The sequence below is a fragment of the Rhinoraja longicauda genome, chromosome 1 (assembly GCF_053455715.1).
Source record: "Rhinoraja longicauda isolate Sanriku21f chromosome 1, sRhiLon1.1, whole genome shotgun sequence".
In the NCBI taxonomy this organism is placed as follows: Eukaryota; Metazoa; Chordata; class Chondrichthyes; order Rajiformes; family Arhynchobatidae; genus Rhinoraja; species Rhinoraja longicauda.
The window spans coordinates 43828038-43851003 of NC_135953.1; the positions used below are offsets into that span (position 1 = coordinate 43828038).

Here is a 22966-nt window from a genome sequence, read left to right on the forward strand (position 1 = left end):
CTGCAAATTTGCTAATGGTACTTTTAATCCCTTCATCTAAGTCATTAATGTATATCGTAAATAGCTGGGGTCCCAGCACCGAACCTTGCGGTACCCCACTGGTCACTGCCTGCCATTCCGAAAGGGACCCATTTATCCCCACTCTTTGCTTTCTGTCTGTCAACCAATTTTCTATCCATGTCAGTACCCTTCCCCCAATACCATGTGCTCTAATTTTGCCCACTAATCTCCTATGTGGGACCTTGTCGAAGGCTTTCTGAAAGTCGAGGTACACCACATCCACTGACTCTCCCCTGTCAATTTTCCTAGTTACATCCTCAAAAAATTCCAGTAGATTTGTCAAGCATGATTTCCCCTTTGTAAATCCATGCTGACTCGGAATGATCCTGTTACTGCTATCCAAATGCTCAGCAATTTCGTCTTTTATAATTGACTCCAGCATCTTCCCCACCACTGATGTCAGACTAACTGGTCTATAATTACCCGTTTTCTCTCTCCCTCCTTTCTTAAAAAGTGGGATAACATTTGCTATCCTCCAATCCACAGGAACTGATCCTGAATCTATAGAACATTGAAAAATGATCTCCAATGCTTCCATTATTTCTAGAGCCACCTCCTTAAGTACCCTGGGATGCAGACCATCAGGCCCTGGGGATTTATCAGCCTTCAGTCCCATCAGTCTACCCAAAACAATTTCCTGCCTAATGTGGTTTTCCTTCAGTTCCTCCATCACCCTAGGTTCTCCGGCCCCTAGAACATTTGGGAGATTGTGTGTATCCTCCTCAGTAAACACAGATCCAAAGTAACGGTTTAACTCGTCTGCCATTTCTTTGTTCCCCATAATAAATTCCCCTGCTTCTGTCTTCAAGGGACCCACATTTGCCTTGACTATTTTTTTCCTCTTCACGTACCTAAAAAAACTTTTGCTATCCTCCTTTATATTATTGGCTAGTTTACCCTCGTACCTCATCTTTTCTCCCTGTATTGCCTTTTTAGTTAACGTTTGTTGCTCTTTAAAAGAGTCCCAATCCTCTGTCTTCCCACTCTTCTTTGCTATGTTATACTTCCTCTCCTTAATTTTTATGCTGTCCTTGACTTCCCTCGTCAGCCACAGGTGTCTCTTACTCCCCTTAGAGTCTTTCCGCCTCTTTGGGATAAATTGATCCTGCAACCTCTGCATTATTCCCGAATACCTGCCATTGCTGTTCTACCGTCTTCCCTGCTAGGGCCTCCTTCAAGTCAATTTTGGCCAGCTCCTGCCTCATGCCTCTGTAATCCCCTTTGCTATACTGTAATACTGACACTTCCGATTTTCCCTTCTGCCTTTCCATTTGCAGAGTAAAACTTATCATGTTGTGATCACTGCCTCCTAATGGCTCTTTTACCTCTAGTCCCCTTATCAGATCAGGATCATTACACAACACTAAATCCAGAATTGCCTTCTCCCTGGTAGGCTCCAGTACAAGCTGTTCTAAGAATCCATCTCAAAGGCACTCTACACTCTACAAACTCTCTTTCCTGGGGTCCATTTCCAACCTCCTTTCCCAGGAACAAGCTGCCAAAAGAGGTAGTTAAGGCAGGGACTACCCAACATTTCAGAAACAGTTAGACAGGTACATGGATACATAGATATGACAGGTTTGGAGAGATATGGACCAAATGCGGGCAGGTGGGACTAATGTAGCTGGGACATGTTGGCCGGTGTGGGAAAGTTGGGCCTGACGGCCTGTTTCCACACTGTATCACTTCATGACTCTGTGGATAGAGGGATGTGCAGGAAGATGAGATCAGTTTAACTTGGCATCATGTTGGATACAAACATTGTGGGCCACTATAGAACATACAGCCAGTTCCTGTGCTGTACTGATCTATGTTCTATAATATAACACATAAGATTATATCAAGGATGATCTGATAAAAGTGTAAAAAGTTATGAGACATAGGTAGGATAAATGGTCAGACTCTTTTTCCTAAAATTTAAAGGAAATTTGCAAGGTAAGTTTTTAACACAAAGAGTGGAAGGCGTCTGGAACGCGCTGCCTGAAGAGGAGGTGATAGCAATATTTAAGAGGCATTTAGATAGACACATGAACGGACTGAGGATGGAGGGATATAGATCACATGCCGGCAGAATGGATTAATTTAATTTGGTGTTGTTGGCAGCACGGATGGTGAAGGCCCTGTTCTTGTGCTGCACTTTTTAAAGTTTTCTATCAAACAAAATTATTTCTCAAGTTTATAGCCCCTTAAACTGTGTCCATGATTCAATAAATTTCATGGCTGATGTTGTACCACAAGATCCTTTTCCTGTCTGATCTTTGATTTCATGAATACTCTTTGGAACCCAGCCTTGATTACAGTCAATGGCTAAATATCGATTGATTGCCCTTTATTCTGAGACCGTCCCTGAGTTCTAGGCTTCAGCTAGACCTTAAAACATCTCAATTTCTATGCAGTTTGGTTCTTGTGAATAAAATGTAATATTAAATTGGACCATGTGACTTTTCACCGGCAGTAAACAGCATAGTTAGTGGTAGGTGGATGTTATATTCATAATAGACCATGATTGGCTGGCGTATTACGTTAAATGCTTGTGGATTAATAATGCATTTTGCAGTACTGTTCAATTCCTTCACCAGATAATTTCAGTTTTGCATATAAATCTAAAAATTCTTTACATTTAAAGCACAATATTACATCATGACATGAATATGGGATGAGAGTCATCCACAAATAGCATTTTTTGATTGTAGCTTTTGGCAATTTAATTAATAATTGTGCTAGTTATGAATAACATCACTTTTCATTTTAGGGAAATTCAACTAAATTTCATGTGCACCATTTCTTTCAAAGGATAATTTTTAGATTTGATTTATGTGGCTTCGTATCACCTGATCAACTGGAATATGCTGACAGTAGAGGGCAAGATTATTAAGAGTAAAGAAATGGTTTTGACATACCTCAGTTATGTATTGATTAGTTAGCCTATTTTAACTGATTTAGCAAGTCTGTTATTTTTTTCCTGAACTTGTTATAAAAGCATGAGCATTTCAAGTAAATGTCAATGAATGATTTATCACAATACGGCACATCTCAACGAACAGAAACAAAGATCATTACACAAAGTGGATTACTGTTTTAGCAAAAGTAAATGTATTAATGTTTTAATGAAAATAATTGATTTTTCTTGGAATTTTCTTTCTTGTGTTTTTTCACCAGTATTGAAGTAATACGCCTGGGCAGCAGCTTCTACATCAATTGGGATAGTAAAATGTATTATCCAAATAAGGATATCGCTGCAGTAGCACATACAACTACATTAACTGAGGAGCTTGGACAAATCAAGTATATATTCTCTGATAAGACAGGAACTCTGACACAAAACATTATGCTTTTTAGCAAATGCACAATCAATGGCAAAGTATATGGTAAGAAACTGAAAAGTACAAGACACGTCTATATCCAAAAATCGTTCTATCAGGGACCCTCCTTGCCTGAGGTTATCTATTATTTGCCCTGATTTGTCCTGTTTTTTCCCCCACTCTCCATATTCAGGCATGTGAATTTTCCGCATTTCTGCACATTTCTGCGTTTTTAAAATCATTTTCCCATTTTTGCATGTTCTCTGCGTTTTTCACTTTGCCAAAATCGTGTTTAACAACAGAGAAATCGGATCAAAAAAAGAAAGAAAATAAACGATGTGTAGCAACGTTTCTCAACTGGGGTTCCCTGGAACGCTAGGGTTCCGCTAGAGGTCGCTAGGGGTTCCGCGAGAAATAGCCGCTAATCATTGAAATCCGGACAAAATTACGAGAGCCCACTTGAAATCCCCCACACCCTGGAAGTTTCCCCGAAAATGTGGCACCTAGGCTGGGCAAGGCAGCCAATCTCGACCACATCGGGACTTCCACAGCCGATCGATGGGTTGAATTTGCAACCTGCGGTCGGGGCTCTGGAACTCCAGTCCAGCTAGAGCCAGAACATTTATCTCCATGGCTGATTTCCATGGCCGGCTGGATAAACTAACAAAGCTCTGGAACCAAGCGTGCCAGAAAATTGGTGGTGGAACTGTAATGAGTAAATATTAAATTTAAGTGCAAGATTATATAACTAAATTAATTAAAATAATAAAAATGTTATTATTATACAGTGACATATTCACATTATTTTGTAATGTCCGTTTTAACTTTGAAATGCACTAAAAGAGGCTTGAAACTGGTAATTTTGTGTCATTTTTTAAAAAATTCAAATTTTTTGAACCCCTGCTGTATATCTGGCGCAAGCGTTCGGCACTTTTCCTCTTTTTTATTACCTCACTCACATGCCTGCCTATTACAATCAGTCGGAAGAAGGCTCCCGATCTGAAACATCACCTGTGTATTTTCTCCAGAGATGCTGCCTGACCCGTTGAATTATTCCAAAATTTTGTGTCTATCATTGAAAAATACAAGATCTCCTAATCTTCGCTATAATTATTGGAAAATCTTCTGGATGGAGATGTGACATTGTGGGTTTAAACTAGATTGGCAAGGGGGTGGCATCTCATACAAGATAGAGGCAGGTGAGCGGTTAGAAGTAGTTATGGAGGTTGGTGAGAGAAAGGCTAGTTGACAGAATAGACAGATGAAAGGCGGAGAGCGAGGAATGGTTGATTTAAGCTGCATATATTTTAATGCAAGGGGCCTGACGGGTAAGGCAAATGAGCTTAGGGCATGGATAGGTATGTGTGACTGGGACGTTGTAGCCATTACTGAATCCTGATTAAGAGAGGGGCAAGACTGGCCGCTCAATGTTCTGGGGTACGGGAGCTTCAGGAGAGACGGGTGAGGGTAAAAGAGGAGGGGTGGGGGGGTTGCATTATTGGTTAAGGAGGATGTCACGGCTGTGGTCAGAGGCAGTTTGTCTATTATGCCATATGGGTGGATCAGAGGAACAAGAAAGGGATGATCACCTTGTTGGGGGTGTACTACAGACCCCTGAATAATCAACGGGAATTAAAAGAACAAATATGCCAGGATATTGCAGACAGCTGCAGGTCAAATAAGGTTAATGTAGTTAAATATTGACTGGAAAAATCATAGTATGGTTTAGATGGGGTGCAATTTCTTAAAGATGTTCAGCAGAATTTTCTCCAGCAGTATGTAGAGGCCCCCATGTGTGAGAGTGCGACATTTGATCTCGTAATGGGAAATTGGGAAGGGCAAGTAAATGAAGTGTTTGTGGAGGAACCTTTTGGGACCAGTGACCACTGTTCAATTGTTTAAGATAGTTATGGATAGGGACAGAGAAGGGCCCACGTGTTAAAATGCTCAACTGGGGTAAAGGCCAACTATGAGAGAAGGTCTTGCTCAAGTTGACTGGAGCAGGTTATTTGAGGGGAAAGGAGCATCAGCCAAGTGGGATGTTTTTAAAAGTGATGACTAAAGCTCAGGATGTGTACGTCCCCATTGGAGTGAAGTGCAAGGCAGGCAAGCATAAGGAAGCTTGGCTGCCAAGGGAAATTGAGGCATCGGTCAAGGTCGCATGGGACAGGTATAGGCTGCTGGGACCAAGTGCATCCCTGAAGGAGTTTTGGGAACTGAGGAGTAAACTAAAAAAGGAAGTGCAGAAAGGGGCCAGGAAATGGCTCTGGCAGATAGCAATAAGAACAATCTCAAGAGATTTTATAAATACATAAGGGGTAAATGGGTAACTAGAGAGAGAGTGCGACCCCTCAGGAATCAAAGCGGTCACTTATGTGTGGAGCCACAGGGTCATCAATGAGTATTTCACCTTGTATTTACTGAGGAGAAAGGATGATGGAGGAACTTGGGGCAGTCAATGGAAGTGTTTTGAGAGCAGTCAGTGTTATGGTCGAAGAGGTGCTGAAGGTACTATCGTGTTGGAAGGTAGACAAATCTCCAGCGTCTGAGCAGATATATCTGAGGACATTGTGGGGAAGTAGAGAAGAAATTGCCGGAGCCCTGGTTGAAATTTAGGAGTCGTCTTTAAGCACCGGGGAGGCGCCGGAAGACTGGAGGGTGGCAAATGTTGTGCGTCCATTCAAGAAGGGCTGTAGGGAAAATGCTAGGAACTATAGGCCAGTGAGCTTAACATCTGTAGTTGGAAAATTACCCGAGGGTATTCTGAGGGATAGGATATTCATGCATTTGGATGGACAAGGGCTGATCAGGGATAGTCAGCATGGTCGTGTCTTGCAAATCTGATTGAGTTTTTTGAAGACGTGACCAGAAAGGTCGATGAGGGCAGAGCTGTAGATGTTGTACACATGAATTTCAGTAAGGCATTCGACAAGGTTCCGCATGGTAGGCTGCTCTGGAAGGTTAGACCGCATGGGATCCAAGAAGAGAGAGCTGAATGAATAGAAATTTGGCTTCATGGAAGGAAGCAGAGGGTGATGGTGGAAGGTTGCTTCTCAGACTGGAGGCCTGTGACTAGTCGTGTGCCTCAGGGTTCAGTGCTCGGCCTGTTACTGTTTGACATCTACATCAATGATTTGGATGAGAACATACATGGCAAAATTAGCCAGTTTGCTGATGATACAAAAGTGGGTGATTTTGCAGAGAGTGAAGATGGTTGTGAAAGATTGCAGCAGGATCCGGATCGATTGGCCAGATGGACTGAGGAATGGTTGATGAATGATTTAATACAGAGAAATGTGAGGTGTTGCATTTTGGGAAGTCTAACATGGGCTGGACCTACACAGTGAATGGTAGGGCTCTGCGGAGTGTTGTAGAGCAGAGAGATCTAGGAGTGCAGGTGCTTGGTTCCTTGAAGGTCGAGTCGCAGGTAGATAAGGTGGTCAAAAAGGCTTTTGGTACATAGGCCTTCAGCCAGAGTATTGAGAATAGACACTGTATCACTCGATGACTCTATTGTCATTTTCAGTCACTTGCACCATTTTCCAAGCACCACTTTTTTTCACTTAAGCAGCATATTAGAAGGCCTCTCAGAAATCAAACAAGTTTGATCAGCCTCTATCGGTGTAATTTGTTTGGTCTTGTACAAACGGAGCATTCCTTTTTGCTCATCATATTTAATCTAATCGTGATTTGAATGCAGTCAGTCATTTAAAACAAACAAGGTCTTTTAAATCTGCGATAGGTACAAGCAGTAAGGTAAAAATAATTAAACTTTTGTCTTGTTTGAATTTTCAGACAGAATAGAGATAACATAATTATTTTACTTTTCTCTTTTGTATTAATGATCATTAGGAAAACAACTTACATGATTTTTTAGACCAGATCCTAATAGATGTGATTAAATAAAATAATTAAAATGAAGTGCTATAAAAACTTTTGTTCTACTTTTTAATTTTGGTTTCCATCATTTGCCATGAAAGTACGCATGCAGGTACAGCAGGCAGTGAAGAAAGCAAATTACATGTTGGTCTTCAGAGCGAGAGTATTTGAGTAGAGGTGCAAGGAGGCCCTTCTGTTGTACAGGGCCCTGGTGAGACCACACCTGGAGTATTGTGTGCAGTTTTGGTCTCCTAATTTGAGGAAGGACATTCTTGCTATTGAGGGAGTGCAATGTGTTAATAAGTGTTATTAGCTCATTCAATTATAGAATAATTTCAGATGAGTCCTGAAACATCTTCAGCAGTATTAATTTAGGTACACCTCTGTGGTGTTTACCAGATAGTGATCAAGGCAAATAAAACTAATTTGGGCGTTACTGCCTCAGTGATTTAAGTTACCAACAGTACATAGGAGGATCATTCTGGTCTGGAGAAACTGCAGAAGCTGCTTTTGGAAATATATGTATGAAATAACTAGTTGCTGATATTGAAAGAAATATTACTTTCTAATTATTCTAAAATATTAGAATAGTTTTTCCCTGTATCAAGCTAAAACGTATCTTGTTTTATGTATTAACAGGTAACGTGTATGATTTGAATGGACAAAGGACAGATATCACTGCTGTAAGATATTCTTTCGTTCAGAATTATAGTATACCATATAATATTGAATAAAAATAAGTATATAACAGATAAATCATCTTTCAATTCATTGTCTGTGAATGTGTGATATATTTGGCTGCTAGACTCTTGTACTCCACAGTAGTACAGTTAGTAAACCCGTTAACTCACAATGTAACAGATTTAGGGTTAGATCCTGAGCTCGGGTATTTTCTGCGTGGATTTAGCACATTCTCATTGTGACCACACAAATTTCCTCTTGGTGATCTGGTTTCCTCCCACATCCCAAAGACGTGGGTTGGTAGATTAATTGGCCACTGTAAATTGCCCATAATGTGTAGGTGAGTGGTGTAATCTGGGGGGGGGGGGGGGGGGGTGAGAATGTAGAGATTAAAAATGGGCTTAATGCAGGATTAGTGATATGATGGTTGTTGTGGATTTTGTGGGCCACAGGCCCTCTTTCAGTACTGTACTGTTTACGACTAAATTATGACCAAGGTGTTATTGCATATTAACGCCATTTCTGTTATTGTGACGATAGCATTACCAGGTTATTGATTCAATATTCCGTTAAGCATCTCATTGCAATGTCAAAAGGAATTCAGAGACATTATTAATATCAGCATTTTATTTTCATTTTATAGACTTTTCTTGTTACTTATTGATCAGAGACCAGATGAACATTGAAGTATGTAAAATTTCTAGGCAAATCATTGCAATCCCGACTAGTTTTGTTCCAATAATTTAAAATTAAAATAATTGCTGAGGCTGGATATCTGAAATAAAAATAAAATTTCGGAAACTTTTAGTAAATTAGGCAATATCTTCTATAAAAACCCCAGAAATAACATTTCAGGTCAAGTCCTGTAACCTGAAACATGAACAAATGTATTTGTTAGATAAATGCATTCAATTGTAATCTGAAGTAATTAGATTTATCATTATGTTTAAAAAGAATGGTAAAATTCAGTAGAGAATCAGACTTACACTCCATAATGAGCTGTATCTCTAGCCAAACCATTCCAGTGCATGAACTACACTGGTATCCTTCTATTTAACATGGAAAATTGCCCAGTTATTTCCTGTTCATAAAAAAGCAAGGTAAATTCAGTATAGTTAATTTCTACCTAACCAACCTTCCACCATCATCAACAAAACAATGGGAGGTCAAAAGTAATAGGAGCAGAATTAAGCTATTCAGCCCATCAATTCTACTCAGCCATTCAATCATGGCTGATCTATCTCTCCCTCCTCACCCATTCTCCTGCCTTCTCCCCGTAACCCCTGACATCCATACTAATCAAGAATCTATCTATCATCAAGGTGTCTTTAACAGAGCTTTTAAGGTGGCACTTACTGATTTCCAGTTGAAGTTTTGTCTGGACAACTCAACTGTGGACTTCACGATAGCCTTAATCTAAACATGGACGAAACATGAGCTGACATCAAGGCAGTATTTGACTGGATATGACATATAGGAATACCTGCAGGGTTGGTAAAGGCATGTACAATCACGGCAGTTAAAAATATTTGGACAGATAAGTGGATAGGAAAGGAATAAAGGGATATGGGTCAAATGCAGGAAAATGGGATTAGTGAAGATAGGCATCTTGGTCGGATGGACAAGACACAATGAAGGGGCTGTTTCCATACTGTTAAATTATGACTATGACTGGCAAGTAATAATACTCAGTAACTTGAAAAACAAACTATTAACTTTTTAGAGAATTATTTTTTATGAAAACTCAAATAAATTCCAATCCATAAAAAAAGGAAAAGAATATTTCTCGCCTCCAACAGCAATTTCCTCCATTTGGGGCGCTGGATTGCTACAAGTGCTGGACTTAGACAGGTACATGGATAGGAAAGATTTAGAAGAATGCTGGTGGGACTAGTGTTGATGGGGCATCTTCGTCAACATGGGCCTGTTTCCATGCTTTATGACCATGATCCTGAGTGGGTTCACTTGAACCAGGGAAATCTTCAAAGTTTGTATTTCTTTGTTGGACTCACTGAGAAGTCCAATGAGAAACCAAGTTGTCTCCTTTTGAAAATGTTAGTCAAAAACAAGAAGGATGCATGGGGCAGGCATAGCCAGCTGGGAACAAGTGCAGCCCTGGTGGAGTCTTAGGAACTAAGGAGTAAACTAAAAAAGGAGATCAGACGGGCAAAAAGTGGCCAGGAGATAGCTCTGGCGGGTAGCATTAAGGACAGTCACAAAAGATTTTATAAATACATAAGGGGGAAAATGGGTAACTAGAGAGAGAGTGGGACCTCTCAGGAATCAAACTGGTCACCTCTGTGTGGAGCCACAGGAGATTGGCAAGGTCTTAAATTATGAGTGTACTTGAAATTCCACCTGGAAGTCCCCTCGAAAATGTGGCAGTGAATGAGGCAGTGATCTCGACCTCATCGAGACTTCTGCGCTGATCGACGGATTAAATTTGCCCCCTGCAGCCAGGGCTCTGGAACTCCGGCCTAGCCAGAGCTGGCAAATCCATTCCCATAGCCGTCTTCCATAGTTGATCGGCGAGTCGAATTTAATGCCTGCGGACGGGGCTCTGGAACCTCGGCCTGGACAGAGCCGGAATATCCGCTCCCATAGCTGACTTCTACAGCCGACTTTGTGGATCAGTACCTCGCCCCCCCCCCATGGGTGTGACCTCTGTTGGTCTGGCAAAACGCATAATATGCCAAGGCTTTGACACCAGGGGTGCTGGAAAATCGGTGGTGAACCTGTACCACATCCCAGATATTGAACCATACAAATCTAAGACAAGTTCAGGGTGCAAGAATTTTAAGAGGTATTCACAGCAAAAAGGACAGGAACGATGAATTTTAACTCCACCAAAATAGTTTGGTTGAATTTGATGAAAATGTTATATTATTATAAGATTCTTAAATGTGGCTATAATATGCCTGTAAAATGTCAACATGTAGGTGTAAGGAAGTGGAACAACCAATCGTGGTCATGGGAGAGTAACTTAAACATATAGATGAGGGTTGCAGCTTTAGACATATTTCACTTTACATATTTAATCCTGGTCATTCATGTTTCCTAAACCTCAAGGGAAGCGAAGACAGCTTCAGGATGAAGGCTGGTGTGTTAACTGATACTGCAACAGTTTTTTTTAACAAAACCTTACTACAATGTAAAACTGGTTGCTTCATGCAAACAAGTATTTCCCTTGTTGTCAACAAAGTTATTGCTTCAGTAGTTCTTTTCACTTGAATACACATGCAGTAATGAATATGTATTTTGAAAATACTAACAGGTCAATTTTTTCATCTCCACAGCAAACACAGAAAGTGGACTTTTCATTTAATCCCATGGCAGATCTGAAATTTGTGTTCTATGATCACAGTCTTGTTGAAGCTGTTAAAATTGGTGACCCTAAAGTCCATGAATTCCTTCGTTTGCTGTCATTATGCCATACAGTGATGTCCGAGGAAAAGATAAAGGGTAAGAAATATTGTCATTCATGGTGAAGAGGAAGTTTACTAATTAGGATGATATATTCATTTGCCTATGGCACACAATTGAGGGAAAGTGTAACGGCAATTAAGGGAAAGTGTAAGGAGTTGAGGGAATGCATTGTGGCAAGAGATCAAGTATATGAAGTTGGAGCCGTGTGTTTCAGTGCCCAGGAAGAGCCCCAAAATAGACAGACATGTTTCCCACTGTAACCCACTATATTAAAAACACATTACTATGAGTTTAACAATTTCTACCCAAGGATCTTTATATTCTTTTTAAAAAGATAATTATCAAAATACTTTGCCTTCTCTTATCAGTATTCAAAGCATCATTGTTTTCCTATGTAAATAAATAGCAGTATTCCACTGTATAGAGGAAGGTTTAAAAAAAGCTGTAATTGAGCACAATATGTATGAAGACAAAGAAGGAAAAGGCAAATAGCAACAGGACAGAGAAAGGTGAAGAAAGAATGTGAACAAAAAATAAAGAAAATAAATAAAACAAACTAGCATATGTTAGGACGGAGGTGTTAATGCAAGGAGTATTACAAATAGATTGAAAAGTCGTAGTTGCTGATTGCCGGTTGGTAGTTATAACAGAGAATTGGCTTAAGTATGAACAGGAATGCAAACTAAACAATTGTGGCTGCAAAGTATTCAGAGAAAGAAAACTGGGCAAGTGGAGGTGCTGATTATTGCTCAGGAATAATCATATTGTTATTCCTGAGGGTTTCAATTTTTAATTTGATATGATTTATTTGAATTTATTTGATTAGAGTTAAGAAACTAATGTTTGTTTGAGATTTAAAAGGTGAGTCTTTACCTGTAAATTCTTACTTATTGGCAGGAACAGTAAAACTGGTTCTAGCCTTGTTCTAGGCTTTTTAAAAGAAGCTAAAAAAAAACTTAACTAAGGTAGATTATAAAATAAAGCAGTGTGAGCAATTAAAGGAAGAGCTGTTGACCAAAAATTGATGTTGTTCACTCACTTTTTTGGCCAGATCATACGTTATAAAGGCATAGAATGGTTACAGCACAGAAGGAGGCCATTCAGCTCATTGTGTTAGCATGGCGTATAATGTGTGCATGCCCACGCTCTTTCCAGCCCTCACAGGCAAAGCTCATGCAAAAACTCCAGTTGCAGCTGATCCAGTGCTTTATAAATTCTCACTATACGTTTCTGCTTTTATGCTCTGTGCCTGCATTAATAAAGCCCAGATTTGTATTGATCATATGAACCGCTTTTTCAACCTTCACTGCCCGTTTCAATGATTTGTGCACAGTACATAAGAAAATAGCAACAGGAGTAGGCCACATGGCTCCTCAAGTCTGCCCTGTTATTCATTACAATCATGACTGATCGGCCCCAGGCTTCATTGCTTTGAGTTAGTTCCCCGTTGCCTCAGTTCATTGATCTTTCAAAAAATGTATCTTCTTTTTAAATATCCCAACAATCCAACCTCCACAATCCTCTTGGGCATAGAATTCTAGAGATTCACGTCCCTCTGTGAGAAAGTCCCATAAACCTCATTTTTAAAAGACTGTTCCCTCATCTAGTGACAATGTCTCCTCATTAGAATTTCCAGTGGAATCATCTCGACATGTAGTCTGTCATGCCCGCAATTAACTCATATGTTTTAATAAGATCAGCCCTCAGGCTTATAACTATAATTTGCTTAGCTGCTTTTACAGGACAGTCTTCAGAGCCCAGGAATAAACTCAGGAAATCTCTTTTGGCCTACCTAAACTTTCAATAATGCTTTCTCAAATATGGGGACCAAATCATGCATAGGTGTGGCCTCACCAGTAATGTGTATAGTTATAACTTTAGTTGCTAAATATAAACTTCTTCCCTATTGTTACCAGATTACTGAACAGTCCTCACATAAGGTCAGGTGTTGTCCTAATCTCCCAATCTACCTCATCAAAGATCTTGCACATTTTTCATCTGCACTTTCTTTGTAACTGTAGCATTTTTCTGTAACTTAACACTGCACTCTGGTATTTTTATTTTTACGCAACCTGTTGTAGTTGCATATGGCTTAATTGTACTCTTGTATTGTAGGATTTGATGAATAGCAAGCAAACAAACTTTTTTCTTTATCTTGGTAAATGTGACAAAAATAAACCAATGTGAATACCAATAATAGTGTAAAACAAAGTTGTAGTGCAACCTATACAGTCCATAATAGTTTGTTGCTGAGAGTGTGCCTAATGGTTAATGAGTAGAAGCTGTTCTTGAGTATGGAGGTAACAGTTCTCCACACCAGTCCCTTGTTCCCAATGTTTGCAGCATGGCCAGGGTTGTATGGCCACCTTTTGCTAGTATTAGCTGCCTTTCTTGTAGATCAGGAGTCAAGAGAATCAAGTGTTTAATTGTCAGATGTAGTGATTACAGAACATTGAATTTTTTACTTGCAGCAATTTAACAGGCTCATAAACGGAATATGCATAGATAATATACAATAATCAAAAAGCTTCAATAACTTAACAACCATCATACGAGGTTGCCTTAGTAGTGTAAAAACCAAAATCTGGAGTGCAACCAGACACTAGCCAAAGCAGTTCATAGATGCCAAGGTTGCATTTCATAGTGTTCAAGAGACTGATGGTTGCTGTGAAGAAACAATTCTTGAACCTGGGGATCATCTTTTTCAGGCTTCTGTACCTTCTTTCTGCTGATGAAAGCAAAATGAGAGAGTGCCCAGGGTGATATGGTCTTTGATGATGATATTGGGTGCCTTTTTGAGTACACCATCTAATGAACCCTTCGATGGTGGGGAGGTCTACCTGTGATGGACCAGGCAGTGTCTACCATTTTCTGCAATCTCATTTATTGCTGCGTGCTTGCGTTGCCGAAACAGGTTTTCATGCAACCAGTCAGTGTGCAGAAGGTCAATAGAGTATTTGTCAACAAAGTGTTTAAGTTATCGAACCAGGCCATGATGACATGTTCTCAGATTGGTGTGCAGCAGTGTGTCTGAAGTGCACTAAATGTTGAGAGAAATTGAGGCTCTGGTCAGGAAAAAGAAAGAGGCATGGAACAAGTGGGAACTGAGGAGCTCCGGGAAATAATATTAAGAGAAATTCAAATAAACGTTATGTGAATGAAGGTAAAGAGGTTAACTAAAGAGAGAATATGGCCTCTTGGACACCAAAGCAGTCATGTCTGTGTGGAGATGGGCAAGATCCTCAATGAAAATTTCTCCTCTGTTTTTACCATGGAGAAAGACATGAGTATTATGGTCCATATGATGCTGTACGTCTCAAGGTGTATGGAGGTAGATAAATCTCCCGGGAATGATCAAATATATCCAAGGACTCTGCAATGATATGTGAATGATCAATAGAGACTGGGGAGGTGCTAGAAGACTGGAGGGTGGCTAATGCTGTACTTCTATTTAGGAAGGGTTACAAGGAAAAGCCTGGGAACTATGGACCAGAGAGCCTAACATCTGTGGTAGGCAGGTTCATGGAGAGGATTCTGAGGGGTCATATATATATGCATTTGGATAGGCAAGGGCTGATTGGGCAGTCAGCATGGTTCTGCACATAGCGATCGGGTCTTATGAATCTGAGTTTTTTGAAGAGGTATGCAAAATGGTTGATGAGGGCAAAGCCATAGAAGTTGTCAATAGGAAAAGGAATAGGAATACTTTATTGTCACATGTGACTAGACACAATGAGATTCTTTGCTTGCATACACAATGTATACAAATAGCGGCCACCTATGGCGCTGACAAAGTTACAAAGCACAACGGCTCCCCCTTTTCTCCCCCGCCTCCTCCCCCAGCAGTTCCCCCATGCTAGGTCCCCACTGTCCTTTGCCCCCCGACCTCCTATTGTCCATTGTTCTCCCCCCCACCTCCTCCCTCACGGCAGTCCCCTCACGCCGGGTCCTCCATTGTTCTTCCCCTCCCCCCCGGGTTCCTCCACGCTCTCATCGACCGTCGACCGTGGATCGACCCGTGAGGCATCGCCGCCACTGCGAGGCTACATCACCGCCGAGACCCCATCGTCGTGGGGTTTCACCGCTGCCGCCGCCGAGGCCTCGCCGCTGTCAATGCCCCACTTCACGCCTCCGTAGTGCCGACCCGGGACCCAGCCGCTGCCTCTGTCGGCTGCGTCGCCTGTCCCGGGCTTCTACCCGTGAGTCCCCAGCCGGGCCCCGACCCAAGCTTCTGCGCGGCAATCCGGGAGGCATCGAGACCGCGGCGCCTCGATAAAGGCCTCCGGCCACGTTCCCAGTCCACATTGACTTCAGCAAGGAATTTGATTAGGTTCCGCTTGGTAGGCTATTCTGGAAGATTAGATCACAAGGGATCCAGGGAGAGCTACCCGACTGGATAGTGAAGTGACTTCACGGAAGGAAGCAGAGGCTGAAGGTGGAAGGTTGTTTTTCAGACTCTATGCCACTGACTAATGGTTTGGCTCAAGGAATGCTGTGAGGCCTATTGCTGTTTGTGGTTTTTTTCAACGATTTTGATCAGAATATAGAAGGCATAATTAGTAAGTTTGCAGATGACACGAAAGTGGGTGGTATTGTAGATGTTGAAGGTGGTTATCAAAAACTACAAGAAGATCACTTGGCCAAGAGCGCTGAGGAATGTTTAATGTAGATAAAGGTTTTACATTTTGGGAAGTTAAACATAGAAACATAGAAAAATGGTGCAGGAGGAGGCCATTTGGCCTTTTGAGCCAGAACCGCCGTTCATTGTGATCATGGCTGATTACTACAATCAGTAACCTGTGTTTGCCTTCTCCCCATATCCCTTGATTCCACTAGCCCCTAGAGCTCTATTTAACTCTCTTTTAAATCCATCCAGTGAATTGGCCTCCACTGCCTTTTGTGGCTGAGAATTCCACAAATTCACAACTCTCTGGGTGAAAAAGTTTCTTCACCTCAGTTTTAAATGGCCTCCCCTTTATTCTTAGACTGTGTCCCCTGGTTCAACATTGGGACCATTTTTCCTGCATCTAGCTTGTCTAGTCCTTTTATAATGTTATACGTCTCTTTCAGATCCCCTCTCATCTTTCTAAACTCCAGTGAATACAAGCCTAGTCTTTCCAATCTTTCCTCATATGACAGTTCCTCCATCCCAGATATTAACCTCGTGAACCTACACTGCACTGCCTCAATAGCAAGGACGTCCTTCCTCAAATTAGGAGACCAAAACTGCACACAATACTACAGATGTGGTCTCACCAGGGCCCTATACAACTGCAGAAGGACTTCTTTGCTCCTGTACTCAAATCCTTTCGTTATGAAGGCCAGCATGCCATTAGCTTTTTTCATTGCCTGCTGTACCTGCTCACTTACTTTCAGTGACTGGTGTACAAGGACACCAAGGTCTCGTTGCACTTTCACTTGACCTCATCTGACACCATTGCGATAATAATCTGCCTCCTTATTTTTGCCGCCTAAGTGGATAACCTCACATTTATCAATATTATCATGCATCTGCCCACTCACTCAACCTGTCCAAGTCACCCTGCAACCTCCTAACATCCTCTTCGCAGTTCACACTGCCACCCAGCTTTGTGTCATCCACAAACTTGCTAGTGTTACTTCTAATTCCATCATCCAAATCATGAATATATATTGTAAATAGTTGCGGCCCCAGCACCAACCTTTGCGGCATTCCACTCTCCACTGCCTGCCATTCTGAAAAGGACTCGTTTATTCCTACTCTTTGCTTCCTGTCTGCCAAACAATTCTCTATCTATGTCAATACCCTACCCCCACTACCATGTGCTCTAATTCTGCTCACCAACCTCTCGTGTGGTACCTTATCAAAGGCTTTCTGAAAGTCTAGATACACTACAGCCACTGGCTCTCCTTCATCCATTTTACTTGTCACATCCTCAAAAAATTCCAGAAGATTAGTCAAGCAGGATGTCCCCTTCATAAATCCATGCTGACTTGGACCAATCCTTTTACCGCTATCCAAATGCACCATTATTACCTCTTTAATAATTGATTCCAGCATCTTCCCCACCACCGATGTCAGGCTAACTGGTCTGTAATTCCCCGTTTTCTCTCTCGCTCCTTTCTTGAAAAGTGGGATAACATTAGCTACCCTCCAATCCACAAGAAGTGATCCTGAATCTATTGAACATTGGAAAATGATCACCAATGCTTCCACGATTACTTGAGCCACCTCCTTGAGTACCCTGGGATGCAGACCATCAGGCCCTGGGAATTTATCAGCCTTCAGTCCCATCAGTCTACCCAATACTATTTCTCGCCTAATGAAAATTTATTTCAGTTCCTCTGTCTCCCTTGATCCTCTGTCCACAAGTACATCTGGGAGATTGTTTGTGTCTTCCTTAGTGAAGACAGATCCGATGTACCTGTTCAACTCTTCCGCCATTTCCATAATAATTTCACCCGTTTCTACTTTCAAGGGACCCACATTTGTCTTTACTAATCTTTTTCTCTTAACATACCTAAACAAGCTTTTACTGTCCTTATTTATATTCTTGGCCAGCTTTGCTTCGTACTTCATCTTTTCAGCCCGTATTGCCCTTTTTGCTATCTTCTGTTGTTCTTTGAAGGTTTCCTGTGCCTCTGGCTTCCCACTATTCTTTGCTGTGTTATACATCTTTTCTTTTAGTCTTATTCCATCTCTAACTTCCCTTGTCAGCCACTGTTGCCTCTTACTCCCCTTAGAATCTTTCTTCCTCTTTGGAATGAAATAATCCTGCATCTTCTGGATTATGCCCAGAAATTCCTGCTATTGCTGTTCCACCGTCATTCCTGCTAGGATCCCTTTCCATTTGAGCTTGGCTAGCTCCTCTTTCATGCCTTCATAGTCCCCTTTGTTCAACTGCAACACTGACATTCCTGGTTTAACCTTCCTCTCAGGGCAGGACCTTCACAGTGAAAGGTACCATTAGGAGTGTTGTGGAGCAGAGGGATTTAGGAGTGCAGGTACATGGTTCCTCGAAAGTAGCATCACTAGTAATTAGGATGATCAAAAAGGATTTTGGTACTTTGGCCTTCATCAGACAGGGTACTGAGTGTAGAACTTGGGCTGTTATGTCAGAAGGCCCCCCCCCCCCCCCCCCTGAATTGTCACCTCTCAATGTTATCCCGAGATGCTGTACGACCCATTTTGTGTCTTTTTTTGTAAACTCATATCTGCTATTCCGTGTTTCTATATGTTATATTACATTTATACAAGATATTGGTGAGACCACACTTGGAGTATTGTGTTCATTTTTGGTAACCCTGCTCTAGGAAGGAAGTTGTTAAGCTCGAAAGAGTGCAGTGAGGATTTATGTCAATCTTGCTAGGACATAAGGGGCTGAGGTACAGGAAGAGGTTGGGCAGGCGAGGACTTTATTCCTTGGAGTGCTTGAGGCTGAGAGGTGATCTCAGAAGTATTTTAGATCATGAGGTGATTGATCAGGTGAACACACTTAGGTATTTTACCTAGAATAGGGGAATCAAGAATCAGAGGACAGAAATTTAAATTGAGTGGCTAAAGATTTAATAGGAACCTGAGGGGCAAACATTTTACACAGAGGGTGGTGGGCAAATTTATTGAGCTGCGGGAGGACGTGGTTTAGGCAGGTACTATAACAACATTTAAAATACATTTGGACAGGTACGTATAGGAAGGTTTTAGAGGGATACAGACCAAACACCAGCAGGTGGGACTAGTGTAGGTGGGCATATTGGTCAGCTTGGGTAAGTTGAGCTGAAGGGCCTGTTTCAACTGTGTATGGCTCTGTGACTATGACTCTCTATAATTACATGAAGTGAAATAAATGAGATTTGGACCTGTTCATGGAGACAATAAGCATGAGTATGAACCTAAAAGAATATCATAATAATAATCATAATCATACTTTATTAGCCAAGTATGTTTTGCAACATACGAGGAATTTGACTTGCCACACAGTCATACCAATAAAAAGCAACAAGACACACAAAATACATTTTAACATAAACATCCACCACAGTGACTCTTCCACATTTCTCACTGTGATGGAAGGCGAAAAAAAGTTCAATCTCATCCCTTCTTTGTTCTCCCGCGTTCGGGGGCCTCGAGCCTTCCGTTGATGGGACGATCTTGGCTCCCATAGCTGGCGGTCAGGCCCTCCACGTCGGGGTGATCAAGGTCCCGTATCGGGGGCATCTCAGCTCCCCCGCGCCAAGCGATCGGACCCCGGGTCGGGGCTAGTCGAACCTCCTGCGACTTTGGAGCTCCTCAATGTTGAAATCGGCAGGCCGCAGTTGGAGCGTCGATCCCAGGTAAGGGATCGCAGGCACCGATGGTCTGTCCATGGCCCTGCAGTGGGGCTCAAAGTCAGTCTTGAGCAAGGCCACCAGCTCCATGATGTTAGGCCACAGAGCGACTAGAGAAACGATCCGGAAAACAATCGCATCTCTGGCAAGGTAAGAGATTGAAAAAAAAAATCCCCCGACCCCCTCCCCCCTCCCCCACCCCACACATAAAACAAACCAAAGAACATTAACCCAAACTTTTTAAAATACACTAAAAATAACAAAAAAGACGAAAAGACAGACAGACCGTTGGCGAGGCAGCCATCGCTGACGGCGCCACCTGGTGATATTTGACCTTGTAAAAAGAAAGATGATTGTGATTAATAGAAGTCAATTTTTTTTCATTAGCATGGCATCAATTCAGCTGTTCTCCCGCAATGTTCTTGACCCAAGTATCGTACGCATTCAAGCACTTTCCCTGAGATTCAAGAACAGCTTCTTCCCTATTGTTTAGCAGACGCAGAAATGGATCTCTCATATGCTATGGATGAAATCCCAATTGGCAATTCAAATCGATGCGGTACTTGGTGCCTTTTCTTTATCTGCACTTTGTCTACATAACACTACTCTGCACTCTGTTTATTGCCTCTTTTGCATGATCTAATGAACTTAAATATGGTATGATTTACTTGGAGAGCCCACAAAACAAATGTTTTTCACTGTATCTCACTATAGCTCACAGTAACAAAACAATAAGTCATCATAGTCATCATAAGTTTAGAAATGGGCATGTGCACAAATAATTATTCAATGGTTAATTACATTAGCATATCTTCATATAAATAGACTACCTTCATGGCACAACATTGGACTATGTTTAGGCATAAACTGGTTAAGGGCATGCAAGTTTCAGGCAATGATATTATCCAACAAAACTACTTATCCGTGAAATTAAGTGGCCATCACTTGCAAGTTCCCATCTAAATCCCACAATAACCTGCAAACAGATTGCTGTGTCCATCATATTTGGGACTAAATTCTAGAACTCACTATCTAATAATACTGTGGCATTACCTGCATAAGAACTGCAGGTTGTACATAATGTACATTCAAAATGCCAATTGATGCAGTTGCATATTTCCGTTTAAAAGAAATACTATGGTTTTATTATATTTTAGTTTTGGTGTTTTGTAAATTAAATCAAAATTGGTTTGTTTGCAGTTACTCAAATTTAAAACACTTTTCCATGTTGGTGCTGCAAATAGTTATCTCTGAGATATCCAGATTTACAGCCTCTTTTTTTTTGAATAGGTGACCTTGTGTATCAGGCTCAATCTCCAGATGAAGGTGCACTTGTCACCGCAGCAAGAAATTTTGGCTTTATTTTCCAATCCCGTACTCCCGAAACAATAACAGTGGTTGAAATGGATGAATCTAAGCTCTATGAATTGCTTTCTATTCTGGATTTTGATAATGTGAGGAAAAGGATGTCTGTAATAGGTGAGTCTGTTTTACCTAAAATTGTTTTTAATTTTTAATGATTATATACCATCATATTGACATTTATATATTCAATGGAATTCAATTTATTTTGCTACATAGTTCGAGGTCCTGACAAGAATCTGTATTTGTACTGTAAGGGAGCTGACACTATTGTATTTGAGAGACTAAATTCTTCATCTCAACATTTAAAAGATATAACCACTGAACATCTTGATGTAAGTAATGATACTGATATTCTGTTAAATGTGTAAAAATGTTGAGCCAAACATCTTAATATGCTGGACTTCACAATCCCCCAAAACAAATAAATGTATTAATTTTCTCAAAATTCAAATCTAGTAAGGATCATTTTCTCCATTGGCTCTTGTTAATAATTCCAAGCAATTAACAAATGTTAGGTGCAAAGAAATCCTTTCATATTCAATTCAAGTTAATTTAATGGTGGTCCAGAATTTGCAATTAGAATAACGGTGAGACTATCTGATATATGCTCTTGTGCATTTAACTGCAAAAATTAGGGATCAGGTACTCAGCAGCATGTCATTCCAGCAGCCTCTACCAGATATTTTAGGCTGACTTGTAGAGACTACAGAGCATGTGCAGTGACATCAAACAACTTTACATTTGAACGACACTCAACATGCACCAATCAATCCGAAGCAGGTCTAAATTGTGCGGTCAAATTTTGCATCATTGATAGTTAATGAGGGCCAGTCCTCATTGGTTTAAACAAGCATCTGCAGTTCCTTCCTACACATTTTGTCTGCTCCACTAACTCCCAGACCTACCAACTCTATTTCTTTCAAACCCCACCCACCCATTCTGACCGCAGCCTTGTCCCTCCTATCCCATCTTGAATTCCCAAGGAATAGTAGGCCCTGGACCAAATGCAGATAAATGGGATTCGTATAGATAAATTCAACAGTTGACATGGGCATCGCAAAAAATGACATGTTGTTGGAAAAGTGAAGTACACTGTGGAAATTGCAACATTGTGACGAGCAGCTTTCTTCAAAGTAAGTTATGAGTGCCTTTTTTCACTACTGACTGCAGTGCCAACATTTTTGTAAGAAAATTATACTGTTGCTATTTCATGTGTTTGGAAATTGGGAATTTATCAGGACATATGAAAGAGATCTGCCGTGTGTTATTTTTGACACATTTTTAATGTCAAAAGATCACTAATTACTAATCACTAATTACCAATTATTTACTTTGCTGCAACCTTTAACCATTCACACATAAAATAAATAATATTGAATTATTTATTTGTTATTTTTGTATTGAAGTATATAATCCTTAGATAATGCGTAAAGCATAACATTTTATTTGTAGGAATTTGCAGGTGACGGTTTACGCACTCTAGCCCTGGCATATAAACGGTTAGACGAAAATTACTTCAAAGACTGGCAAAAGCGGTATCATGAAGCAAGTATTGCATTAGAAAACCGGGATGAACTACTGTTTAAGATATATGAAGAAATTGAAAATGATTTAACTGTAAGCAACTTAATATCATGAGCATTATTGCATTCAGCAGATTGTAAGATGCCTAATTTTTATATTTATTAAATGCATATTTATCAGGTATCATTTATCTTGTTTTGAAAGGTTTCTTATTATGAACCAAATATGAAAGTATCCTAATATATTTTGCATTTTGTTTCATGTCATTATGCTGAAAGCAAGCTGATTTTATTCAGTCATAATTTACAACTTTATGAAACATTTGGTCAATATTTGATTAGTTGTATATTATTTGAAAGAACCAAAGATTATTTCTGCAGAAGTGTAAAATCTGCCTTTTTTCATATGTCCTTTTGTAATAT

At 40.7% G+C, this 22966-nt stretch overlaps 1 protein-coding gene across 1 annotated transcript in view; it reads left to right on the forward strand.

The window, feature by feature from the left end:
* The window catches only part of LOC144596895 (putative phospholipid-transporting ATPase IM), a 161046-nt gene that overhangs the window by 85165 nt on the left and 52915 nt on the right, over window positions 1-22966 (forward strand). Inside the window, exons 12-17 of the mRNA XM_078406142.1 lie at window positions 3220-3428; window positions 7881-7924; window positions 11219-11384; window positions 20946-21134; window positions 21237-21352; window positions 22473-22637. Of these exons, the coding sequence (XP_078262268.1) occupies window positions 3220-3428; window positions 7881-7924; window positions 11219-11384; window positions 20946-21134; window positions 21237-21352; window positions 22473-22637 (889 nt within the window). The remainder of the gene's footprint in view (window positions 1-3219; window positions 3429-7880; window positions 7925-11218; window positions 11385-20945; window positions 21135-21236; window positions 21353-22472; window positions 22638-22966) is intronic.